Source organism: Cyanistes caeruleus, chromosome 1, assembly GCF_971803275.1.
Source record: "Cyanistes caeruleus chromosome 1, bCyaCae1.hap1.1, whole genome shotgun sequence".
Lineage (NCBI taxonomy): Eukaryota > Metazoa > Chordata > Aves > Passeriformes > Paridae > Cyanistes > Cyanistes caeruleus.
This window is the reverse complement of record NC_141701.1, coordinates 86,110,537-86,138,070: the sequence shown is the minus strand read 5'-3', so window position 1 is coordinate 86,138,070 and position 27,534 is coordinate 86,110,537. Positions and strand designations below refer to the sequence as shown.

The window sequence follows — 27,534 nt, the reverse complement described above, 5'->3', positions numbered from 1 at the left end:
AGTGTCTCCAAGTGTGTTTTTTGGCAGGCCCAGTCCTTGAAAAATTCCAGACAGTTTTTCCAGCACGCTGTAATCAATAGCACACCTGCACATTCGACCTGCTGCGTTTTATTTGAGGATGAAGTCTTTAAAATTTAAACTTGGAAATTTAGCCTCAAAAGCACGCTTACTCGAGAGCACTTATGACCACACAACTGAGTCTGTCAGGGAAAAACAAAGCTTTGGGGAGCAAAAATAAAGACCAAGAAATCTGAAACAAGAGTCTTAGCTGGGGACAAACAGCTCCCTCCTAGAAGAGTAGTTTGGATTACTTTGGTGTCACAAATTTTACAGCAGAAATTGAACTAACTGTGCTCTACTGGGAAGAGCCAGCAAGCCAGACATCACTCCTAAATAAGTGCTCAACAACAAATGAGGTATAAACAACAAAATATTGATAAAATATAAAAAAAACAAATTTCAATCCAGGCAGAAGGCATATGTATTTCCACAACTGGCTCAAGTTTTCAAAGAAACAAAGCTTATTAACTTTGCTTTTTAAGCAACATCGCTCTCAGAGGTTTTTTTCTCCAGGCAATATTTATAACAAAATAGATATATAAACTGTTATGAAGAATCCCTTCTCACACCATTCATCTCTTCCCATCATTAATGTTTCTAACATTCATACCAAATTTGACCTATTTAAATAAACTTAAAGCAATGATGTAATATCTGGAAATGGTACACTAAATATGTGTACCACACAATGTCAAGGCAAACACAGATGTATCTTATGGTGATTCTGAAAACACAAATACCAATGAATCTCTCCAAGGAAACCAAAAGCTGGAAAAATTTGAAATGGCTTTGTAGTTATATAAATATGCAATATAAAGTGAAGTTCTCCAGACTTGATTTAGCATGGCTGAAGCAGAGTGGGTAATTTCTCTGCATCTCAACAGCAAAATAACCCCAGTCAAATGAAAAATCACCAAAATGACAACTCATACACCTACCTTTTCCATTTATTGTTAATGCTGATGCCATTGTGGCTGTTACTGGCACTGGCAATTGTGGCACTAATGGATGTATCCTTGGTCGGCTCCCCATCCTAGCACGCTCTGCACCAGGTCCTAACAAAGCTCCCACAGGTTTTTCTGCTGCTACTTCTGGTGCTACAGAGTCATCTTGATCCTGCTCTATATGGTCCATTTTATCTGGGCTTTCATTCTGGAAGCCATCAACTGTTGTCCGGCTCTTAATTGGACTTTTGGGCACTAGGATTTTAATACCTGATTTTGAAAGGTCCATATTTTTACGTCCAGAAAGCGACGGTGAATTGTTTTTCCGGAATTTCTGTGTGGCAGAAAAAAGCTGACTATTTTTTGATTCGTGTTCTTTAGTCATAACTAAAGATTTAGAAGATGTCTTTGAAAAAGAACTATTGGTAGATCTAGAAATTTGTTTTCTGGCATTATTTGGAGAGGTCCTGTTTGTCCTGGTTAATGTGGTTTCTTTCTGCTTTTCATTGTGGCGTCTGTTAAATTCATGTATATATTCCTCACAATTGACAAGGTGCTGTTCTGGCTCCCAAGTATCATCTTCACTGTCGTATCCTTTCCATCGCACCAAATATTCTGTTTTTCCTTTCTTGTTTTTCCTTTTGTCAACAATTCTCTCTACCTGTTAAAAAAGCAAAAATAAGCATTAGGCATGCGCATATATACAACTCAAGAGAATGACCTACATGTAAATAACTTACAAAGTGTAAACAGATTACAAAATAGTCTTGTAGTTTTGTAATTCTGTACTGTAGCTCTATAGTATTACAGTTTTTCACTGCTGACTGGAAATCCCTCGCTTTTAACTTTAGATTGTTACTTTTGTCTCAAAAACTTGCTCTAGAATATCAAAATTGTTTTTCACGAAGTATTTTGCATACACAAGAATCTGAATATGACATATTAAAATTGACAGTCAGCACTGGCCTCAGAGAAACTCTTTCGCCAACTTAAATGTGGACGTGATTTCTCTGTCTCATATAGAAGTCATGTTTAAATATGTTGTATAAATACAGTGTATTTACCTTACCAAACTTATCAATTTGATATTGTTTGAATAATATGCTTGCTTAGCATAAGGCATATGTGAGGATCTCTTACTTACAGTGAGCTAACCTTCAGCTACCAGGGACAATATGGAACAGCTTAGGAACTGGGGCAAATTCAGTTTGTTGGGTTTTTTTAGAGGCTTCTTGTGAAAACAGAGAATTTGTTTTTGCCAGAGCCTTTGATACACGTTTTTGAACAAATTGCCACGCCTCACTTATCTGCAAACAGAGGTGATATTTATGTCACAAGTATTAAGTATGCACATTCTACAACTGCATGTGGAACCCATAGGCTGGAGGAATTCAGGCACTGGGGTAAAGCAGGCTGGACAGACAGCAGCAGACAGCAGCAGCTGCAGGGACAGAGGCTCATGCCTTGGACTAAAACTTACGCCAGTCATGCTAATCCTGTGGAAAGGGAATTCTTTTATGGAAAAAGATAAAAGTGCAGGGCTAATCTTAGGGTTTCTCCTTTTTATTTAATTTTTCCTACCCTGGCTGACTCTTCTGATAAATCCTCCATCCTACTTCATTTCAGTTATGGGACTGATATAGATTTCTTACTCATCTCTCCCTTCTTATTGATAATTAAAAATAAATAAATAAAAAAAGAGGCAGGTGTTTGGGACTATTACTTATTAATTTAACTCCCAGCCCTTCATGAACAAAAACCATGCATACAAGCATAGAAGCCAAGACCACACCTACCTAGAAGAACCTCTGAAGAAAAAGTGACATTTACTGGAGTGACATTAACCAAATGGAATGTCAAAGAACACTTTTTAAGGATTGGAGGAAAATACAGATATGTATGGTACACATATAAACAGTGTACACATATGGTATATGGTTCATTACCAAATCACATGACTGCTGACAACAGATTTTCTTAAGACTGCATCTCAATTTTGCATATGACATGCTACCATAAGGTACTCTCTGGTTTTCAACAGTAAGGTTAAAATATTATTATTATATTATAATTATTACAATACGATTATATTACAATAATAGTATTATATTATTATAATAATATAATTATTATTATAATCTCAGCAGCAATATAAGGACATACGCTACAACTGCACGTGATACCCTGCAGGTGTTGTACTGTGTCATCGCGATGTTGCTTAACTCTGTCTGCACAGGTCTTAAAAAAACTCAGCCAAATCAACACAAAAATAAGAATCAAATACAAACAAGCTCCACTTTTGCCTTGTTAATCAGTTCAATGCATTTTATAGAGACATGCAATACAAATTGTCCAAATTTTATTTAAAATCTTAAAATACATTAAAACTATTTTTACTCTGATTATTTAACTTTCTAGCAGTTACTGGGATTAAAAAACCATGCAGCTAGAAATATGAAACTTATTTTTCCATGAAACTATTTAAAGACATCTTAAAAGAAAATGCAACTCCAAGAGCTGAAGAAAGTCACAGCAAAGAAACATGCCTTCAATCTTTTCTTAGTAGAAACTGAGTAAAAAGACCTTCAAATATTAAGTGAGAAATGTTAAATTAAAAACTAAGAACAAACTCATGAATCAAACTTCCTATCTTGTCAAAAAAGTAGCTACTGCTAGTCTTGCTTATCCTCTCTGCCTCTCTTGACCTTCTAAAATAGATTTTAAGACCATGATTCTCAGAGGAAGAGCTCTACTACTACCAAGGTATTTTTATTCTCTAGTACTAAATCTTTGTAATGAACAGCATCAATTACTGAGCACCAAGTTCTACCACTGTCTTTTAGTACTGAAAGACCACCCATTAAGGACGTGCCCTTTTCAAGTAGGAAGCCATCCCTCTCATCCAAAAAACCAGATACCTTGCAGAGATAACAGATGAACTCTAGAACAGGAGACACAAAAATCCATTCTTAACTTGATGATTTATGGAGCAAGCAGAACTGCATAAAGAAGACTGTTATATTTAGCTATACTGTCCAAGCCTGCAACAAAACCTACTTTGACATTGCTCTTTTTGATTAAAGGGATTTCTTTTTGTAACTCTATTTTTTCTTGAATACATTTTCTGTTTTATTTACAGCACAAAAATTACAACAATTAACCTGTGATACACAATTTATCATGCAGCTTCAGAGCTTTAGTGAGGGACTTCTTTTTTTGGATTGACTCAGTTTGGTTAGTCTGACTCCCCCAGAAGCACTTGAAAAACTGATTCTGCCTCGATACTTTTGCTGATGATAACATCTACATAAGGGTTTCTCATCCAAAGCTGGGAGCGAGATACATCCTTTGCCATAATCACACTAGAAATGCTGACTAGTACTTTGTGACAACTACCATTTCTACAGTGTCCCATGCCCTGTGCCATGGGGTAGTACTTTATTTTTAGAGATGAAAAGATTCTCTACTGCAGGATTTGCCATTAATGGTTAGTTTTCAAGTGTTGTAGAAGAATCATAACAAAAGACAAAATAACATAAAAGATAGAACAGGTATGAGAGAAAGTTATCAGGCAAACTATCTGGGTGGTAAAGAAATAACATTCCCCAGTTTATTTTAGAGTGCTAAATTATCATTTTCCCTACCTGGGGGATTACTGATCAATGACACTCAAAAAATCAGGCAGCAGAAGAACTGAGCGAAAAACAATGAGCTGCTCAGAGGTATAATCCAATACTGAAATGAATAAATTTTAATCCTGCCCACCACAACTATACCTGAGATTTCCCATCTGTAAAATGGTAATTTCCCTTCCTTCCATGAATGTGGTAGAATTTGTTCATGCTTGCTCTCCCTCCCTGAGGATTTTAATTGCTTTTATTACAAATTATACAGAACTTACATTCAAAAAAAATTTCCAACAAACAAACAAACAAAAGCAATATATGGTTGCAGGTTGAAGTGCTGCACCAAGTGAAAATGGCAACACTGCAACTTCTCCTCCCTGTCCTATGTTTGAGACAACAGCTCCTCCCCATCTGCCAGCACTTCTTCTGTAATTATTCCCTAATGTAGTTCTGTCAAAGTGACCTGGTTTAGATATTAAGAATACCTGAGTTAATGTAGGCATCCTGAAATAACTGGTTTGGAGAGCAGCCACATATGCGGTATTTTCTGACACATCTTAGAGGACTGCAACTTTCATCACAGGACAACAAACACCTATAGGCTGAACTGGTCCAGTAACCTCATTGTCAGGAAAAGGACACACATTCTAAATCCCTGATGAAAGTTCTTTAATTCAGGTCAAAAAAAGTAAGCATGAAATTCAAAAGAACCTTTTCAATCTAAAGCATTATAATTTGGGCACATTTGTAAACTCAATATAAGGCATGCCCTCAGTCAATATATATGTATTGTGTATATGTATTAAAAAATCATACTTTGATCATTTGAAGTAATTAAACTAAAGATACATCTGTTGGGGGTGGGAAGGCAACAAAAAACAAAAAGACCAAAATGAACACATGTGGGTATGTAAATATTCAATGAGTATTGCCTTGTTTATAATAAATTCATTGTGCATTCCCATCATGTTCTTTTCTCTCTTCACATTCATGTCAGGCTAAATTAATTTAAGGTTTACAGAATAGAATCTATTGGACTTCATACTCTATCTGTTGTCTGTAAATTATAGGAGAAGGCCTTGTTCTGTTAGCTGAAGGCTATGTTTACATCACTGTTTTTGTTCAGAGCAGTAGTGCAATTTGGAAGCAAATCCCTCCCTCCTCTGCACTACTCCTGCTTACTGTGGGATGGTTTTATTCACAGACCAGTTCTGGTATACAGGATGTGGATTCTTTATGGAGAAATATAAACTGGAACTGGAAATGTACCAATGCATCTGTCACGCTTCAACCCTTACTAAGGAGGCACACAGATCCAAGCAAGTAACACCTCTGTACAGTTTCAATACATGTAGTGGCAGATATTTGATCCTGAGAGGCTCCACTAAATCTAGTCCAAAATAAAAGTGCTGCACAGCAGACTATGTAGAGGTGGGGGTCACAGCACCAACTGCTTCACTCTACTGATTTTCTCCACTTGAGCCAAATTACTACTGGAGATATTCCCCAAGTCAGAAACAGAAAGCTAGAATAAATGCAAGTCTTGCATGACATATGTATGCACTACAAGTGAACAGTCACCCTTTCTTGAATTGGAAACTGTATCATACACAAATGGGACTTAAATGATCCCACATAAGCAATCAGCAATGTTTACAAGTGGTAGTATCTTCCATTTATTAAAATCTTGCAGAAGTCAACAATAAACAGTATTCAAATACTTCTTATTGTAAATAAAATAAATGCATTCCACATTAAATAATCAACTAATACATAGCAGCATACCATATAAAAACCATTTTAATGCCATGTTTTGCTTAAAGTAGCTTTGGGAAAAGAGTTACTCAAAAAGATACTTGATGAGGATGCCAAAACACACCTGAAGGTCTGTAAAATGTGCATTGAAATCTTAAATGCACACATTTTATTAAAAAGTACATAATTTCCCATAGGATGACTTAAGGCCAAGTCAGAGTATTGTTCTCTGCAGTTAGTATCAGCAGGGAAATTTAAAAAACAGCTCAACACCTACACTTAGAATATCAAAATTTGTATCAAAAAGGATGTAAAAAACCCAATATTGTATGGTTTAAGTTCAAATAGCATCATTAAAAAATTACACTAGGATATCATATTAAGACAAGAGTTCATCTTCACTGCAGCTCCATGCTGCTCCATTGACATGAGCCTGGGAGAGTACACATAAGCCTGCCGCCACATGCTCCCAGAGCTGACTGATTTGATTAGCAGAACAGACTGATTGGATTAACAGCCGATGAATTGCTGTAAACTGAGCTGCTGCATCCTTATGGCAGGAGTGACCAGAGAGTCTGCACAGTACAGGACTGGCCATGCTGAGGGCTGTATTACATATATACATTGTGCTGGAAGCCAGAGCTGCACAAAAGAAATGTGGATCAGATGTGGGCAGATTATTGCCTTTCTGTCAAATTAGTTACAGCAGACGATGCAGCTTTTGTGCTGCTTTTGTGACAGCTCTGCGATGAGGGATGACACCTGATCCAGCCTAAGGCCTGACAACACCAACTCAACTGTCTTCAGGCAATCAGGACCAGCAGGATGAGTTCATACAGGAGCATCACTTTGCAACCCACAGCCACTCCCAACCTCCTTTGGAAGCAACCGTGCGTGCAGTGAGGTTGGAACACATTCACGTCTATGAACAGGAGTCCCATAAGGGACTAATGCACTTCCTGTGGTCCTTCATTCTAGCAGTGCAATAAAGGGAACTGCACAGCTCAACCCTCCTTTCAAAGATTAAACAGCTGTGCTAAAACAAATATTAAGATTTCTCTTTTTCCCAAGCTCTATTTCAATCAAAGGCTGTCCATTCCTTTAGGATTCCTGGGCACAAGTCATGCAAGAGCTAACTTTGAGGCTATCTGTAACAATCAATTTATATAGTGAGCTGCAGGTTCTAATTCACATTTTCATTCACCCTCTATATAAATTTCTAATCAAGTTGCCTATAAGATTACAATTGTTCCAGTGAAGTTCATTATTTATCATCAGCTTTAAGTTTTACATCTTTTCATGGTCTTAGCAAAGACAATAGATAAAATAGTTTAATTACTGCATTCTCATCAATGCCAGTAATGCCAGAGAACCACAGCTATAGTGCACACCATGCCTGGCTGCACAGCCACCTCCTGAAAAAACATTTCAGAAAGTTTTATACCTCATACCTGCATTAAACAAACTAATCACTGTACATGCAACTCCTTTATGACATATTCAAAAGTACAGATCACTATCAGAAAGCAGATCTTTGTAAGAAGCCTTTTCCTTATAGGACATCAGGAAAACGGGTGTGGAGGGAGGGCCTGTGACAAGTCATTTTGCTTTAGAGAATTAACTCCCTGGATAAACAGTTTGCCTGAGATTTACTTCCTCACAAGTCACCACTGATGATTGATGCTAAACTGTCAACATCACCGATCTTTCCAGATAGAATTTACAGAGAAATAGTTACAACAGTTGCGATGCAAGTTACAGCTTACTGTAGAATCCGTCAATTGCTTTACCCTAATTATAGTAACTCGGCTATTGCAAGAATGGTTAGAAAATATTAATCTCATTCTATCAACTCACTGTTCACAACAGTTCTAACCTTTTATTTGCACTAAGGTAAGACAGACACACATTTTCTACTTTGCACAAAAGCAGAATGAAAATCCATGCAAAGCTGTTAATATCTGTACAAACATAATATAAACAAACACCTGCAACAATGGATTCTTACCAAACAAGCAGTCTTTTCCTCCTTTTGAAATAAGAACAAGTAGCATCAAACAGGCTTATCTTAAATGGAAAAGGTCCTAATCAGAAGAAACTATTAAAGACCACTAGCACTGGATTAGGATACACTTTTTGGCAATCAAAGGTATTACATAAGTATTACTATATTATTACGTTACTAAAAAAATTATCATAACTAGAAGATTTCAGCATCACCTACACAGAGAACACCAAAGGAAATTCTTCCCATCTTCAATTCATTTGTAAAAGCTACATGTCAGGAGGCAAATCCTGGGTATTTTTTCCCAAAGGTAAATATTCTGTCTGCACTTGCCAGATTCTCTTGCTTTATATCTCTCCACTGCAGTACAAAAAGTGAAGGTCCAAAACTTGGTGCTATCAGTGTTTTGCTAAATAAAAAAAATATAGAAAACCAAAATGCATACTTATTATTGGCAACTCTGGCAACATGAAAGGAAAAACTCACCCAAAGATGCCCATATTTTGGGTGTGATAATTTAAGAAAATGTAGAAATAATCTAAAGCTATCTCACAGCTTCAACAGCTTGACAACTATTTACTTAAAGGATAAGGCCAACAGGAATATTGTCACTTTGTCCTTCAGTGAGAATACAGAGCTGCAGATAAGGAATTTGTCAATATTAAACATCAGGACTACAGACTTGCTTTCAAAGCAGAAGAAACTGGACCTTCAACAGTGCTCAAGCACAAATGGTGGATAAAGATTCAAAACATTTTATCTGAAGTGTGCCTTAAGGAGAGAGTAGGTCACAGCAAAACTGCACTCCCAAGTGCTAGAGAACACCTTGTCACAGCTAAGCAAACTTCAGAAATGGGAACTGTAAAAAAGAAAGGGGAACAGAAAAAAGAAAATCACAGGACGCAGCATGAATTTGGTGTGCTGTACTCAGTTTATCAAATTTCATTTAATTCTATGACAGTTTCATCTACCAACACCTAACAAGGCTTTTCAGCAGCTTACTGCTTGCAGAAGCAGCAGTGACAAGTCTGCTGCTGTAGATCAGATCTACTGTAGACCAGACCAAACTTCAGTAAGAAGGGACACAGACCTTGTCTCTTAGAAGCTTATTCAGTAGCAGTCTCTTCTTCCTTTTTCCTCAGAGGTTCTGGGATGCTAGTTCTAAATATAATAGCAAGAGCTTCCTCTGGAATCGTTCGATCCAAGAAGGCACAATACATACTTAGAGCCTCCTCTCACCCTTGCATCAAAAGCTTATTTCCATAAGAAATAAAGCTCTTGGAAACAAGACCATGACTGAATTTTTGTTTTCAAATACAAAGATGCTAAACAATTCTACATCACTGTTAAGAACATTATTTGCTGGGTCCTTCTGTATTCCTTCAATGGCACCTCAGTACCAACACATCCTAGAGGAATATATGTCCCTGGTCACTCTGCCTGCAATAGGACTTGTCTCAATACTTGATCTAGAAAAGCTGGTGATACAGAACTTTCCCCTAATTAACCAACCTCAGTGTTTGCAAAGCTACCTCTTAGTTCTGACATCCAATTTCTTTAAGAGATTTACTAGTAGATTAATTACTTTTTCCAGATGGAAAAAGGTATTTCTCTTCTTGGGTCTCAAGTCCATCCATCTCTCCATCTTTAATCTGAACCTAAACTCATTTCTTATTTAATATCACTGCAACTTCCATGACTACACTATCCCATTTGCTTTTGTAACCAGGCTGTGGGGTACAAATAAAGTTGTGGGATCACTGGTAACTCTGCTCGGCAAAGATTCTTCCAAATTTCAAGGTTTTAAAGTTTATTCGTGAAAACAGGTTCTACAATGTTCATCCATTTTGTACCTTCCTAACAACAACAACAAAAACTCAAGAGTACATACAAGTAAGTTCACAATCTTCACACATAATTAGCTTTTTACAAAGCCTGCACATTGCACATGAGTAGTACAAGTTCTGCAGTAAGGTATGTATTCAAATGACTTTCTTGTTTCACCAGTATTTGTAACTTCCTAAGATTTATCCTTCAAATGTGTGAATCAGAAATAAAACCAACCTACCTACATCACTTGCTTTAACAAACATATACCTCCTGCTGGTGTAATTTGCATGAGGATACATTCCCAACAATTGCAATTTTCCTGAAATCCATCTTAATACTTACATACATTTTAACATCAAATCACTAATTATTCAACCTAACACACTACACTGATATTAAAACTCCTGAATCAAAGGGCTTGATGACTAAGATTGGGTTTTGCTGTCTTTTGAAAATATGCACTGTCTTAAGCTCTGTTACTTACTGATCCTATCCACCATCAGTTCGTATATGCATACTAAAAGTAACAAACACTAGGTATTAATCTGATTACTCTGGTGTTTGCCAATAAAACACCTCCCATTTCAAAATCCCTCATGCTGTGGCAAGAACAAAGCAGAAAAAGCAAAGCATTTTAGGCTTGGAAAATGTTAGCTTCATTAACAGCAGCTTTTGTTGTGGTAATTAAACTCATCTTTCAAGAATTCAGGTTTGTTTTAAGAAGCTGGGTAGCAGCAACTTCTCTATTACATGGTTAACATGAATTTCTGAAGCAATATACATATAAAAACCTTCTCCATAAGCATCTTCTATTTCCTCTAATCTGCAATTAAGTAGGATAAAGAAAAACATACGCAGTTTCCAGAACTGGATAATAAGATATTTTAAACTATTCTTTTTCACTCAAACAACTTCTTCTTGAACATTATTTTTTCTCCAGAAAGCATCACCTCAACAGCAGCTGTAGCATGAAGTAGCCATTGAATTCTTTATAAAACTTTTAAAAATTTTGCTCTTTAAGGTCACAACACAGATACTAAAGCAACCTGAACTATTTGTACTGCAAATTTCGCCACCGCTCTTAAAAGTCTGTGAATAGTCAGAGCTTCTTCCTAAAAATGGACCACAACTGAAACCTCCACTTAGGCAGAAATGATACAGCACTACAACTTGCTGTAGTCCCTCCTCAAGAGCAAAGGAACCAAGAGTCATCTTCTACAAGCACAAATGTCCTTCCCTCTCTACATTCCAATCTTTCCCTCTGCAGAGATGTCATATAAAATAATCTGCCAATTTTCTACTATAACTACAAAAATATGGTAAACAAACTATCACGTGCTTTTTGTGGAGGAAGAATATATTTTTCTGTATTTTCCTCTAGATATGGATACTATATTAGCATTTGATGTTCCTTACCCATCTGCTGAACTTCTTTTGCTCTTTGGAAGACAATAAAATCATCTCTCATGCTGTCTCCTTCACTTCCAGTTGCTTTTTATTCCTTTCTCTCTGTCCCTGTGTGAATCTGATATTGCTATTTGCAGTGCTTTTCCTAATCCCACATCATCACAGTTTGCTCTCCAAAATATGCCTTGAGGATTACTTTCCTCATAATTTTATACTATAATGGTGTAGTAAACCTTTAATCATTTCTCCAGATTCAACACTGAACTAATTTGCAAAACGCTCTTCAAAATAACACGTAGTTTAAAAAAAAAAAAAAAATCATGTTCACTTCAATCTATGCAGCTGTCTGTAGTGCAGCAACTGTTCACAAGCAGGTTTTATGATATGGAAAGTATTTCAGTTTAGACCCAAACTCTTCTTTTTGCCTTAGTTATTTCACTGATAAATCTCAAAATTATTTCTATAGTGTAGAGAATAAATGACTGTCTCACTTCTTTGTTTATGACATAGACAAATACACTAATTTGAGGTGTGCATGGAGAATCAAGACTTAAGCATATAATATACTGGCACCTCTCCTCCCCTCCGCTGTCTTTTCATATCTAAAGTTAGTTTAAATACACACTGTAATCATGAACACTTTCTTACTTAAGGGATGTTTTTTATATATAACACCCTAGCCATATTGCTCTTTCTCCATCCAAAAACCCTGATATCCAAAGTAATATCATAAAGAGATTGTGAAAATTTATATAACGTTATCTTCACATTGCAATATATGCATTATTTTCAGTTGCCTGTAAATAATTTTTATATTGATGACTGAGAAACAGTCATCACAGGCCAGTGTCACTAGCGGACAGCCACCCTTCAGAAACAGCTACTGCCTCACAAAACCTCTGTCCTACAGAAGCAATGCCAGTCGGTTTCTTTGCACAAAGAAGTCCTCAAATTCCCTGTATGGTCAACCAAGGCTGAGCTGGTTGGTGTTCCAAACTGCTAACCTTGGTAATCCCTGTCTCCATAAAATAGAGATTATTTATGTAGAAACAAGTTTTCAAATTCTAAGAATATGGCATCATAGTTATTTTTTCATAACCCAATTACAGTAACATTGAAATATAAAAGCATAATTTGCTTTCTTTAAAATTCACTGAAAGGACAGGTGAGAGCTCCTTTTTTTTCTAGACATTTGTCTCTCTGCTTAGCATTATGACAATAAATCCAAAGAATTTATGCTGCAAATTCCTTGTCAAATGTCCATCTGTTTATAGAAATAGTCACATTTTAAAAACATTCAGAATACAGAATCTTCATTAAAACAGATATCTTCCCTTTTATCAGGTGCTGCTAATTAATCTAGTCATTTGTTGTCAATGCCCAGTACCATCTGTAAATTCAAAATAGCTAGTGATTAACTTGAATATATTTTAAAGAATAACTTTAAAAAATATGTTTGAGTATAAGAGGTCTTCTGTGATCCTTTTGGACAGCATTTTTAATACTTCAGCACCATAGTATACTCAGCAAAGGATTTAATCTTATCTCTATAGTTACTAAAAATTAAACTAAATTAGTTCATATTGTTAACATTACAGCAGTGGTACAGAGAACAGAATTTAGTCTCTAAAACAAATGCACAAATTTAGATGCAATCCAAAGCATTAATGTGTGCGTAAGAGCATCTCCTCTAAACTGTGTCCAGACTACAGTGCATTATCATGTAGCTCACGAGACTGCATCTTTCACACCTTGCTACTTACTTGAGTAACCCAAAAATTCAGATTTTTCCTTGGTATTTTTATAATTACTTACTATAATTACTTTTTATAATTACAGTCACCAAGATATGAATATATGGACAGACCATTCAGTGGATAAAGCGTTGGCAAGATGGCTATATGCAAAGAGTTGCAGTCAGTGGCTCGATGTCTATGTGGAAACCAGTGACAAGTGGTGTCCCTGAGGGGTCAGTCCTGGGGCAAATGCTGGTCAATATCTTTGTCAGTGACACAGACAGTGGGATCAAGGGCAGCCTCAGCAAGTTTGCTGATGACACTGAGCTGTGTGGTGCAGTCAGCACCCGGAGGAGAAGGGATGGCATCCAGAGGAACTGGACAGGCTGGAGGAGAGGTGCAACTGTGCAAGCCTCATGGTGTTCAACAAGTCACATGCACTTGGGTCACACGGGTCAGGGCAATCCCAGGAACACCCACAGGTCAGGCAGAAAAGTGTTTGGGAGCAGCCCTGTGGAGAAGAGCTTGGTGGGGGGCGGCTGATAAAAAACTCAAAATGAGCCAGCAGTGTGTGGTCACAGCCCAGAAAGCCAGTGGTGCCCTGGGCTGTGTCCAAAGGAGACTGGCTAAAAGGCTGATGGAGGTGATCCTTCCACCCTGTTGTGCTCTCACGAGATTCCACCTGAACACTGCTTACAGTTCTGGGGCCCTCAACATAAGGAGATAGAACAACTGGAGCGAGTTCCAATTGTTCCAAGCAAGAGGAAGGCGGCAAAGTTGATAAGAGGACTGGAAAAGGTCAGAGAAGAGGCTGAGAAGATTATCATAGAATCATAGAACATCCTCTGCTGGAACTGTCATCGTCTCCAATTCCTGGCCCTGCACAGCACTAACCCCAAGGCTTCCACCATGTGCCTGAGAGCGCTGTCAGTACGCTTCTTGGAACTCTGCCAAGCTTGGTGCTGTGACCACTTCCTTGGGGAGCTTATTCCAGTGCCCAACCACCCTCTGGGTGAAGAAAATTTCTGTAACATCAAACATAAACCTCCCCTGACAGAACTCCAGGCCATTCCTGTCACGAGGCACCCCAGGGAAGAGATCAGTGTTTGCCCCTTCTCTTCCCTTTGTAAGGAATATGTAGACTGCTATGAAATTTCCCTCAGTCTCCTCTTCTCCAGGATGAACAGACCAAGTGGTCTCAGACACTCTTCATCTGGCTTTTGCTTTAGATCCTTTCAAATCTTGACTGAGGAAGAGTTCAGCCTGGAGAAGAAAAGGTTGCATGGAGATCTTGTAGCAGCCTTCCAATACCTAAAAAAGCCCTACAAGGGAAGCCAGAGAAGGACTCTTTATCAGGAACTGTAGATAGGATAAGAAGTGATGGTACAAACTGAAAGAAGAGAAATTTAGGTTAGATATATGGAAGAAATTCTTTACTGTGAGGGTAGTAAGGCAGTGAAACAGGTTACCCAGAGAAGTTCTGGATCCCCTGTCCCTGGAAGTGTTCATGAACAGGCTGGATAGGGCTCTAAGCAGCCTGGTCTAGTGAAAGGAAAGAAGGTAAGCCCATGGCTACAGGCTTGTAACTAGATGATCTTAAAGGTTCCTTCGAAAGGAAACCATTCTATGATTCTACATATATCACTGATTAACTTAGATTTTAATTTTAAAGCTATGCTTTTTATAATATTGAGTGAGATTAGTCATGCCATCAATAGGAAATAGATTTTTAGCTCACTTAAGACAGTTAAGTATTAGGTAAAGTTAAATACCCTTCAATGGCTCTTTCAACTTTTTTCTTTAAAAAAGTGTTTCTCTCAATTTTTCCTTTAAGACATGGTAGTAATGTGTGAACATAATTTCTGGAAAAATGTAATATTTATTTAGGGCTTTTTCCCTTGAACAGACAAGGTCTTGAAAAACCTCACCTTCCTAATTTTCATAATTATAAACCATTTTCATATAGGCAACAAACATCTTTGTTTCATATTCTGTTGAATCTGGAACAACTTAGCTCTGTTACTGTGAAGAACATAGCCGATTCCGTCCTTTTCCAAAAAGTAGCAATGCTACATATTAAACTGGTAAATGAATCTCCATACCCTTCAATACATCCAAATTGTTTTGGCTTTCAGCTGGTTTATTGTGTAATCATCCCCTTATGTGACACAAGTGAGACAGAGCAGAGAAAAAAGGAAGTGGACACACAGAAGTGATAAGATTTCTGGAATAATATAATGTGGAATTATGGTGAAAATTGATGCAGTTCCATAGCAGCATGGTTTATATGGGTTTGTCACGAACAGAAAGGAAATTTAACCCCAGATGCCTTAATCTGAAAAAAACCCTAGAGGTGAGGAAGTTACCTGAAGGAATGCATTATTTTTGGAGATCGCTTTAAAGACTGAATACTGAGTTTATATGCATGAAAATAATTAAAAGTTGTATATAAGTACCATATATAATTAAAAGCATAATCAAGAATTCTTGAAGAGTAATTAATTACATTTTTAAAGCACTTGGAAGTGTATGAATTTAAAACCTTTCTGTTTCTTGCCTGCATGTTTATCTCTTACTCCTCGTTTTTAAAATGTCTTCAATTACATGAGGACATCAATTTTGAAAAGTCACTCGCCTTCAAAAACTTTTTTACCCAAAGTCTTGGTTTCATGACATGAATCTTTACACAGTAATCAAGTGCAATGTGGTGTCAAAACAAAGGATTAGGATTTTATTTCTTTTTCTATGTATTCCTTATGTTGACTACTGCATGTTTTAAGAAGCCTTGCTTTCTAACAACTACAGCAGAGAATATATAAAAATGAAACCATTCCAATCCAGAAAACAAATAAAAAATTGCAAGGAACTTACATTAGTTTTTGCCATAAACACAAGGAGGGTTAAGTAAAAGGTTTTATTTTTGCTCTATAGCCACAATGTCATTTTAATTTGCCATCTCACATTTAGAAATAATTATTCAAGGCCCAAAGTAGAATCCTCATTCAGAATTCTGTTTCACAAAGAAAAACAATGCATGACTGCTTCCAAACTAGAAAAGCATTTAAGTCAAGCTTTTTAAAAATTTTTAAATCTAGATACTCAGATGCCAATTTATGAAAGAAATTATTATTCTTACAGTTCCACATGTCTCTGACATCTCACAGAAGGGAGGAAAAAGGGAAGTGAAACTGACAACTCTTTAATTCTAAAATATAAAGTTACTGAAGGATGTGGGATTTCATTTTGGTTTCCACTATATATAAACAACCAGTCTGGAAAATGGTATTTCTATAAAGGATTTTGTATGCATTGGTGTGTATGTACCTTAGAGGCATCCTGCTACCAGCACCTGAACTTAAAATGGGCTGCTTTTTTTCCTGTACACTTGTCTGTGACAGGATATGAAAGAGATACACTAAGACCAACAAGAAAGCACATTTATTTTGCCTTTTCCTTGTTTTTATCTTAACATTTTGAGAGCAACAGCCCTTTTGCTGAGTAATGTGTTAGAAGCAGTCTAAGCTTTTCTTCTGCTGCCAGCCATAAAGTTACTGTTTCAATCTGCCTCCTTACATCCCAAAATCATTGCTGCGTAAGTCTTGCTGGTTCTCTCTTACACCTTCACAGCTTTCCACATTCAAGTGCTGTGATTCTCTCTATCAAAGAGTTTGGAGCTAGTTCTGAAGAATGAAAGTGGTAACATCCAGAATTAAAGTGAAAATCTTCAAGACTTGGCTAAACTGACAACTGAAATCAAGGTTCTGCCGACAGCATCTAAAATTCACATTGTCTACAGGATGGAGATGCCTATGTTTTATCCTGGTGGGACTGGACAGAAAGACAACTTTACACTCTAACTTACTAGAAAAGAGGGTACCCTGAGGGGCTTCTTTTTTAAACTTCTGACACTCACAAGGAATGGCAAGATGAGCTAACTACCCTATGTGTAAAACTGAATTCTCTGGCGAAACAAGCTTGAGATCTCAAAGCCTCTAAACAGATCTTTATGATGATCAGTGGCCTTCTGAATGTACTTTTCTCTTACATTTTGTCCAAACTTATTTTAGTTAACACCATCTTCTCCTCACTGAAACTTAAAGCACTATCTTTTTTGTACTACCTGTTTGCCATGGGGTTCATCTTGTTTAAACCACTCATCACAGATACAAAAATGTTGAACTGTGGGGATCAGACCTTCTTCCAACTTGGAAAACCCCAAAATACAATTAAAGAAATTTTTGAAGCTCACCTCAATTTCTCAAGAACTGCATGGTATAATCTCAAATACCATCCACATCACATGTGCAGTAGTATTTCCATTGTATTTTGAGAATATCAAAGAATATCAAATATTCTGATGATATCAAGTAACAAGAACTATCCGTTTCCAAAGAAGGAAAAACAAAACAGACTGACTCCTCAGTTAAGAGCTGCATGATATGACAATAAGAAAATGGGAAATGTTTCCTATACTTCCCATAACAACAAAAAAAAGCAGGGAATACTTAGGGGGAAAAAAACCTTATTAAAAACACAGCCAAGTTTCAGAATTTATTGTCTCATTGCACAGTGGAGCAACTAGACAAATTCAGGATCTACTGATCCATTATAGATTAGTAAACGCTAAGTGGAGACCGTAACTCAGGAAGCTCTTAAATTACTGCTCCCTAGCGAGGAGAAGGGTATGCCAAAGGAAGATTCACTCTGTGCTGTCTTATTATTCTTTATCCGCTCATTACTACCTAGGTGGATTTTTGGGTTAGTCCAGTAGAGCATTTCTTATATCAAAAGCTACTTGGCATTTTTAAGAAGTATAAAGATAGGGATTAACACTTCACTGACAGCAGGGGAAAGAAGCTTTATGGAAAAGCTAAGGCCACCAGCAGATCAATCAATTGCTTGGAGTAGTAGCCCTTATTTTTGGTTTCACTCAGACCAGCGACACTTCAGAGTCTGGGTTACAGAGGCAGTTTGGAAAGTGTAGGCAACATAAAGACAACTACTTACTAAATCTATCTGTTTCAGGAATTCTTCTAATGAAATAGTTTCTTATCAGTGAAGCTATTTTCATTAAATCAATGTTATCATGAGGAATTTCAATTCTTCTGCAAGTTTTATTTTCTATGATCAGTACAATCATAAGACAGTTTTTATTTTTTGTGTGATACAAGCTGTAATATCTCAGCATGATACTTAAAGCAACTTAATGCACTCTACCTTAATGTAATTCAAAACCAATTTAACTTCCTTTTCCTAGGAAAGCTGACATAATGGGCTCTCTCTGGAGCTCCTAAAGCCCCCACTCTTATGAGAATCACAAGTCCTTCCTCAGAAAATGATGCATTTCCTCACATTATGAAGGCAATAATCCCCACATGCCCATCCAGGAAGCACAAAACAGAAAAAATTCTCTGCACATTCTGGGAGAAATAACTTGGCCGAAGCTCTCAGTTCTTTTGGGTAAATAATACACTACGGTTCTTAAACAACAGCACCCTGAAGATGATGTGCCACAGAGGCAAAATGCAGATTTGAAGGATCAAAAGTCAGCCCAATGTCAACATTCCCAAAAAAATGAGAGAATTTATACTGTTAAGAAGTTAATTTCAACTGACTTCCACCGAGAAATATGCCTCCAACTGACCTCTATGGTTTCTCCCAAAGCCTTCAAAAAACCCCAAATTGCATTTGTCAGAAATTACATGTTGGAAATTCTATTAGCTAGCTCTTCATAGAAATGCTTTCATGAGGACCCTGAGGTTAATTAGCTTCCTAACAGGCAAAGCAGAGGACCTGAAAACACAACACTTTTAAGAGCAGAAAGCCACCACAAAGATCCAGATTACCTGACCCCAAAAGTGAGGTGTTCCACCCAGTCTCAGCACTTCACACTCTCAATGGAATTCAATCACACCTTAACAAAAGGTGATATTCAGGTAATCACATACCTGGGATACCAATGACAGAGACCTGTGGCAAGGCAAAAGCCTTGCCTTCTAAATTAAAACACACCCCCACACACACTTTCATAAGTACATGCTAAAAGTACCAGGATAACTCAGACAATGGTATCTAATACAATTTTCCTTTTGGTATGGGCACTTGTGCTCTTTAGACCAACGCCCAACATTCGCATGGCGTTTTTTAGCTACACAACAAATAGTTGGGGAAGCAGATACAGGTTTCAAATGTCACAACAAACAAAAAAATATTTTAAACTTAACTTTGTTTCCAGTATCATGTTGCATCGCTATTGATCAAAATCTCTGCCATGCAGAGGGGCAGGAAGGAGCAGCCAGGTGCAAGGAAAGTGCACTTTGTGGCACCTGTGTTAACTTAGGCCAACAAAGCATTCATTTTAGTTGTTCCATTTAGGACTTATGGAACAGAATGACGGTCTAAAGATGCTTACAGATAGCTGTTATGTTGCAGGTAAATTACAAACAATAACTAAAACAGGCCGTCATAATTTCACTATTACTTTTTCCGACCATTTGTATCAATTATAAGGATATTACAACACCTGAAAAATCACTTTAATTGCTCTAATCAGTGGAAAGCTAGTTAGTATGAGGAATAACTGGGTTATTTTCATTTAATTTTTTTTCTGCCTAACAGGCATCAGAAAGATTTTTGTTTTACTTTAAAACGAAGAACTTTGACAGTAACTAAAAGATGAAACCAAAACTGAGAAAAAGGTCTTTAAAAAGGATAGCTGAGTGCAGCTCAGAGACCTTGTTGTTGGGTTTGATGGCCTTTGCAGGCATCACATATAGCTGCCAGTGAAGACAGCTCTTCCCTGAAATTGCAATTTCGCCCTTCTCCTTGACGTCATTTCACAGTTTTTATGACTTGTGAGAAACAGCAGCACTCAGTGATCAATTACAACTGTTCTTGTGCAAATACCTTTGGAACATTTTGTCCCACTGTCCCAATACGTCTTACAGTCTGGTTTTATCTTCCCTCTTCTCTTTTCCTCCCCACAATCAACTACCCCCTACTAACTAAAGCCACAGAATATTAAATACGTTTTTAAGTATTTCAATGTTCCTACCGATTCAGCAAATCAAGTCAAAGCCTTGAAGAAGGTCATTTCACCACACCACACCACAATTTCTATGCTTCTCCTATAAGGGAAGTTTCCTGACAAGTAAAGTATTACACAGTTCTACTGTTCCCACCCCGAGGGTGTCCCAGACCCTTCCCTAAGTAGTAGCACAGGAGTTCATCTGATCTCAGAGGGAGGACTACGTCATTTTTATCCCCCCCATCCTCACATGCTTCTTAAAAATTATATAAAACTCACCAGCTCGCCGAAGTGCCTCAAGGCTTCACCAGCACCTCTCACACAAGGCAGAAAACTGGAGTTTGGGATGGGTCAAAAGAGAAATCTCAAAAAATCCCCATTCAGCTCAGACTAAGAGCTGCAACTGAAATGCACCTGGGAAGCCAATAAGCTCCATCCTCTATTGTTTGGATACCTGGGCCCAGCCCCCTGTAATTGAGGACGTTTTCAATCCAAGAGTCTCCTGACTCATGAGTCATCCTACACTTTGATGACTAGTTAACTCCACATCTGCTTTCTCAATTAAGTTCGAATTTGGTGGGGGTTTTTAGCGTTGGTTATCAGAAAAAAAACACCCCATAACCCAAAAACTGCAGACAGAGAATAAAAAATGAATTAAACCACACCAAATAGAAAGCCAGCTTTAAAGGAGAAAATAAAGTAGAATTCCACTGCAAGTGGACTAGAACAAAGTTCAGCTAGCTCTTGCTCAACCTGCTTTTAAATTTACTTTTCCCACTCTATCCTTCTCTTCATCTAGCCACTAATCAAATTCACTTTAACTAAATTTTTCTCCCACCTTCTTTCCTACTCCTTTTAACTCCCCAGGACACACACACACAATGGGAATGAATCAAATCAATTTAGCAAGAACTGCTTCTCTGGTTCAGTTCAATAATCTTTTTACTCCTTTTCAACCATATCTGCAGCTTCCAAAGAGTCAAGATCCAGTTTTGTTTCTATTTCATTACATTTTGGGAACAAATCCTTTACAATTCAGTTTGTTCAGTTCTTCTTTACAGGTATACCCTTCCCTCCTCCACCAGACAGGTGCTTTAATAAGAATGATAAACTCAGAGGGGCATGGGAGCAGCAGAATGATTCACTGGAATTAAAAAAAAAACAACAAACCAACAACACAAACAAACAATCTAAGACCACCACAGATGTAATCCTGGTTTCAATCAAGGTTTTCTGCTGGCTTAAATCTAACATTTTAACAGCAGCTGCATCCTGCATTTTAAGGAAAGGCCCACTTTTGATGGTTGGTATTCTATAATCAAAATGATAAATATCATTCTTTAAGCATAGCTGGCAGGTTTTTCTGAACAGGACAACACAGTGTGATGTGAAGGTGTGAAAAGATTTAACTGCTTTTTTATTCAGTCAGGAAATGCATCATTCTTAATCCTTAAAGAACTAAGGAAACTCAGGGTTTTGTTTATATTTTATTTTTGAGAGTATGTAAACTAAAATTTTGCTGCAACAAATGAAACTTATATTTCTTATTGTTTATTTCAGTATTATTTAACTAAAAATAGGTTATGCACTTAATAATTGATTTTTTCTTTAAATAATAATATTTTATCATAAATCATTTTAAGAACATGATCCTTAGCAGGGAGCTAAACTTGGATTTGCATCTATGCTTCAAGATTTTGGAAGTAAAATATCTGAACTCACACCTATTCTTTTATTTAGACAGGAATATATAAGACATTGATTTCTGAAATGCAAAATGTTCTCCTAGCTTTTAGAAAGTTACTCTACTGACAGATGAATAAACTGGAATGAAGAAGGTGTGCATCTACAAAAGATTTGCCACTACTGCTAAGAATTAGGGACATAAATTTACCTGCCCATGACTGAATCTGTGATGTAGGTTCTATGGCAGAAAAATACACAGTATTTTATATTTTTCTACTGTTTCCTATACCTTGCTAAGTTATAGAGAGTTCAAACTTTAATGCATGTATCATATATTAAGTTTTTCAATGAATTTAAATACTTGTTTAAAATATACCTAATCATATCATCACATATTCAGATTTTTATATTAAGCTGCATACTTTTTGCTTATTTAGCATAATATCGTTACTTTAACATTCTGTCAAGAATAATTCTTTTTAATTCCTCAGATTGAGTTTTCTTACAGCTACACAAGAGTTACTTTATCTGTTAAATGTTACTACTTCATTGCCTGAGCCTCTCTCCAGAGAAAGAGAAGTTATAGTAGTAAACATTGCCTAAATTAAACTCAGAACAAATTCTAAATTTAAAGAACAGTTTCAGCCAATGTTTTAGACTATCAGTGAGGATCTGCTAATGCACAACAGCTGGGGACAGCTATTTAAACCGAGGAAACGAACAGGGAAGTATGTCGAAGAACATGAGGAGCCCCAAGCAGAGTATATGAGGATTTGTTCAGATAACCATTTTCAGATCCATGAATCAACATATGCTTCTTTCCCATATTATTATGAAGTGTATCCAACACATACATATGTACACCTCTATAACTTCTTCTGGCCTTAACATTATGTACATTTCACATGTGAGAAAACAAACTATTTTTTGAATATATCTTAGAATTGTTTGGGAAAAAATAAATATTCAGTATAAACAATGGTCGGTGTGCTTGAGCATGCATTTTCTACATAAGATAAAGTAGCAAGATTGGCTTTGTACTCTTTTAGAAAACAGAAATGGACATCCTGCTCCGTAGTAAGACACCAGCATTTACTATATTCTGAACTGATTCAATTTGAAATACCTAGTTTCATACTTAGAGTTGTGGTTCAATCACACCAATGCAAGTTTGAGAGAGATTTTGCTGACTACCAATAACACTAACGCAACAAACTCAGAAAGACCAGATCGTACTGTGACACCAGAGGGGATCTAAAAAAATGCTCAGCTTGGCACCTGACAAAAACTTGGAATCCTGCTGGTAAGGACTTAGATACATCGTTGATCCAAAATGATTGAAACTACAGTAAGAGAAAGAAAAGAGTAAAGAGGACAAGAGGGTCAACAGAAAGGAACAATACTGTACACTCAGAAATAGAGCATTAAAGACAACTCCAAATCCCTTGCTGTGTTCAGTTCCAAAGGTGGAAGAATAGATGGCATGTTTTTTTAATAAGGACTTAAGGAAATATTGTTTGAGAATAAGGATTCAAGCAGGAGAGAAGAGGGAACAGTGTCTGTGAAAAGACAAGTGAAAAGAAGGTGAGGATTAGGATAGCACAAAGGGTACGAAGGTTGCATGTAGAAAGTACTGTACAACAGAAGTGTCATTGTTAAGAATAATTAAAAGATTGTTAGCCATGTTTCTTGTTGGACAGTTACTGTTTGTAAATTAATAGAAACCCCTTACCCTGTACCCCTGTCCCAAGTTGCTGTACCCTGTGTTCCTCGTTCAGTCGGGCCCTGCCCCCACTGCTCCCCTATACTTCCACATGGCAACAAATGGCTCCACCTGGTATGCTAACCATGCCAACTCCCAGGAGTCTGAGTGACAACAGGAAGTACGACCACCACATGTGGACCCCTAGAGCCACCAAGCCATTGTATGGACAACTCACCAGAGCACACTGGAGTACTGACAGGACTCCAAGCTACCTTGCAAAGCCATTTGGTTGTATCACCATGACAGCGATAGGATCCTCTCACAGTCACCTCCTGGACTTTCAACAAGCCAAAATGAGAAAAGTCTCCCATAGGACTGCTCTGAGGTTGGAGACCCCAGCTCTGTCTTTGGGCAAAGCTGCTTGCATCTTCTTCTTGTTGTCCACAGGGAGCACTGATGATGAGCTTGACCCCTCCAGCCCCCACCCAGGCTGATCAATAAAGGCTTCAAAAAGAGAAGGTGGTCTCCTTGCCTGTTCTTTTCAGTCGCCAAAGAGACAAACAGGTGACTTTTTAGCACTGTGTGTAATAAGAGATTAACAAGTGACTTGGAGCAGAAGGTGGGAGTAAAATGGTCAAATGGAAAAGCTGGAAAAACACTGTGGATGAAGAAGTGGGCTACAGCATCATGAGCATAGCAGTTGCCTGGCTGATGCCCCACGGCTCAATGGTTTGAGACACGAGTTCCTGGCTCAGTCAGTACTCACCAAGGATCAAATACATACCTAAGCTCCAGTGAAGATTCTGGTCTAGCAGATAGGCTCAGACTACAAGTAACACTCAAATCTCACTGAAATCTACACAAAACTCATTTGCTCAAGATGCATCTAAAAATGATTTAAGCAGTTCTGAAAAAAGTCTGTTATGAAGAGGGGCATTTTGAGAAACAGAAATGCACCACCACTTACTTTTTCTCTCAGGCTAAACAAGAACTATTTCTACACAGTGGAACTGGACAGCATTGAAATGATCATCTTCTTTAAGTACTGACATCCAGAAAAGTATTGCTTGTTCTCAAGAAAAGCTTTTGGCTATTCTGAGGTATCTTTATGGTTGTGCAATATATTCTGAACACCTCCTTCCCTCCTAGCAGCCATATTAAGGTGTGAATTTGAAGTCTCAAAATAAAAGAATGGTTTTCATTATTTGTCTTGCAGTGTAATTCTTACTGTGACTCCCAGTTTAAAGATCTAGCATGGGTATAAACAGGTAGATGGACAATTAAATTTCATAAAACTTTCCCATAATCTGGCACTGACAGAGATACGGGTGCCTTCCATCAATCTTTTGTGCCTTCTTTATTTTATTATGAAGCTTTTTAAAGCAATATTCCTCCACAGCACTGAGTGCATTTTAAGAACACAGTATTCGAGAGAGGGTTTCTCTGATTCCAAGACACTTTGGAAGCTTATAAACAAACAAATTCTAAAAGTGATTACTTGAAGAAATGAAGTTTTCTTGGGAAGGAAATGGAAGAGTAAGGTTCAAAAGCCCTATAAATTGTCTGAGCTGCCAGGAGAAAACAATTATTTATACCACTGGAAAATTGAGAGCCTTCCAGGCAATCTTTTGCCACCTCTCCATGTACATCTGCTACCACTGGGACACAGACAGTATTTCTTTCAGAGGATGTTTAAACTCAAGGGCAGAATTTAAGGAGGTACTAAGTGAGGATGTAATCTAGTACTCTGATTTGCTCTTCGAGGAGGTCACTGACCTGCCTTGGAGAACAACACAATTACAAAGCATTTTGAGGCCAATTTATTCCTTTTGAAAGCAGATGAGGAAACTGTGAAAGAGTTTCTTCAACACTTTGTTTTGTTTTCTATGAAAAAACTTAAAAAAACATGTGACAAGAGGACAAGACAAGGACCAGTTACAGCCAAATGCTCAAGGTGAGAATTCATTCTACTGGGAATGGAAAGAAGGCCTTTAATGGCAATTTGCAGAAAAGCATTCCCCACTGGGTGACCTGCTACCTGCTCTTCCTTGCTTCCCTCCTTTTAGGGATTTTATTTGTTTCGTTGGGGTTTTTTTGTGGTTTTTTGTTTTGTTTTGTTTTTTTTGTTTTTAAATAACACTGGCACAGTGGTTGAACAGATGCATACTGTACTCATTCATAGAACTAATTCTGCTGAGAAAGATAGTATTTATATTTTAGTTGAATTTCTGGACCTGGTTCACATCCAGCCATAAAAACATATTAGCCAGCACAGTGGAAGCAGCACTGGAATAGAATCCCCAAAAATCAAGTGTCATCTCCTCCCTCCGTTCCCACTGCTAAAACCATGGCCTAACAGTCAGGAGAAACACTAGTTTTACATCAAGGGAGTAGAGAAATACAGGAAGACTAAAGGTTGGCATCACCCCAGCCCCCAAAGAACCTGATGATCATCATCATCCTGTGCAGATTTCCAAAGAGTGAGTCAAAAGACCACCTGGCTTCTTTCCAGGGCTACCAGCTTGTCTCCCAGATAGACAGCAATGAACATCCCAAGAAGACTGGATTCCCCTCAATGAACTCCTGTTCCACATGGTTCCTCATCCCTCTGCTTTAGAACTAAGTATCCTAAGCCTCAGCCAAGCAGGCTGTTGTGCTGGACCCTGTCCCCAGAGATACATCCAGGCAAGCTTCAAATGCAGGATTAGGCTGTGCTGTAAGACTGTATCAGACAGGTGACCTGATGGGGGGCTGCCTTCAGCTTATCATTTCTAAGCATCAGCCTGACCTGGCTCATGATGGGCATTCCAAACTAGTTCCTTTATTTTGCTTTGTTCCTCATACCAGGGAAAGATTTAGACATGTCAGTTCACAACAAAGGATGAAAAAATCATGTGTCTGAAATCTTGACCAGAATTCCTCCAGAACTGTATTCCTAAAAATTGCCTGAGGCATTTTTAGAGCAAGCTTATATCACAAAATAGCAACTTGCTGGCCTGAGTCATACACATCACTTGTGTTTGTTTGAGAAACCCCTGCTGATAGCAGGCGTTGTCAAAGTACCTGTGTCAGCGAGGTACAACCAAAAGGTACCAAGTCTAAAAGGCATGGAGTTCTTTTGATGTATGGCATAGCCAGGATCTTTCTGAGAATTATTTGTGCTGTGTGTACTTGGGAATACAAATAGGAAAATTTACACAGAGATAGCCCTGAGTGGTAGGACTGATAATGCACAATGTGGTTCTCCAAAAGGGGCAGAGGCCCTGAAGTAGAAGGCAATGTAAATGAAAAATTGCTCCCATAGTGATAATGTCAGTTTGTAGTATTTTGTTGGGGATGTGTGGTGGTGTGCTCCTCTCAATGTACCAATGTCTGAGCCTTTCCAACAGTGGGGTGTTTTAAACTAGATTAAAATCCATCAAAGCAGAAAATTTTGGTTGTATTAGAAATACCAATGTTAGTATGGTCAACTAATTTCCAAAACTGAACAGATAGAAGGAATGGGTAAGAAAGTGAAAAAGGCTATAAACTGATGAAGATTTTCTTGTTTTATTTCCATATATGCATCTACATCCAGATACCCATTACCCATAGAGCCACATACTAAGAAACACACCTCCCAAAAGGAAGATTTTGCTGTTCTAAGAGGTGCAGAGGATGAGCACTGCTGCAGCTGACAGTGACTACAGAGTTCTGAATGTATGTGCAGATTAGCACTATGTACCACAAGAAAAAATTGGTCTACTGTCTAAT

General features: G+C 37.6%; 1 protein-coding gene across 4 annotated transcripts in view; it reads right to left on the bottom strand.

The window, feature by feature from the left end:
* Positions 1 to 27,534, bottom strand: part of CDYL (chromodomain Y like) — a 108,669-nt gene that overhangs the window by 58,654 nt on the left and 22,481 nt on the right. For 2 of the 4 annotated variants that reach the window (XM_086900588.1, XM_086900598.1), the window contains exons 1-2: positions 20,670 to 20,890; positions 999 to 1,665 (exon numbers count right to left, since the gene is read on the bottom strand). In XM_086900588.1, coding sequence (XP_086756714.1) covers positions 999 to 1,389 — 391 coding nt within the window. In that variant the 5' untranslated portion in view covers positions 1,390 to 1,665; positions 20,670 to 20,890. Of the gene's footprint in view, positions 1 to 998; positions 1,666 to 20,669; positions 20,891 to 27,534 lie in introns of those variants that run through there. The other 2 variants (XM_086900585.1, XM_086900581.1) reach the window with 1 other exon arrangement.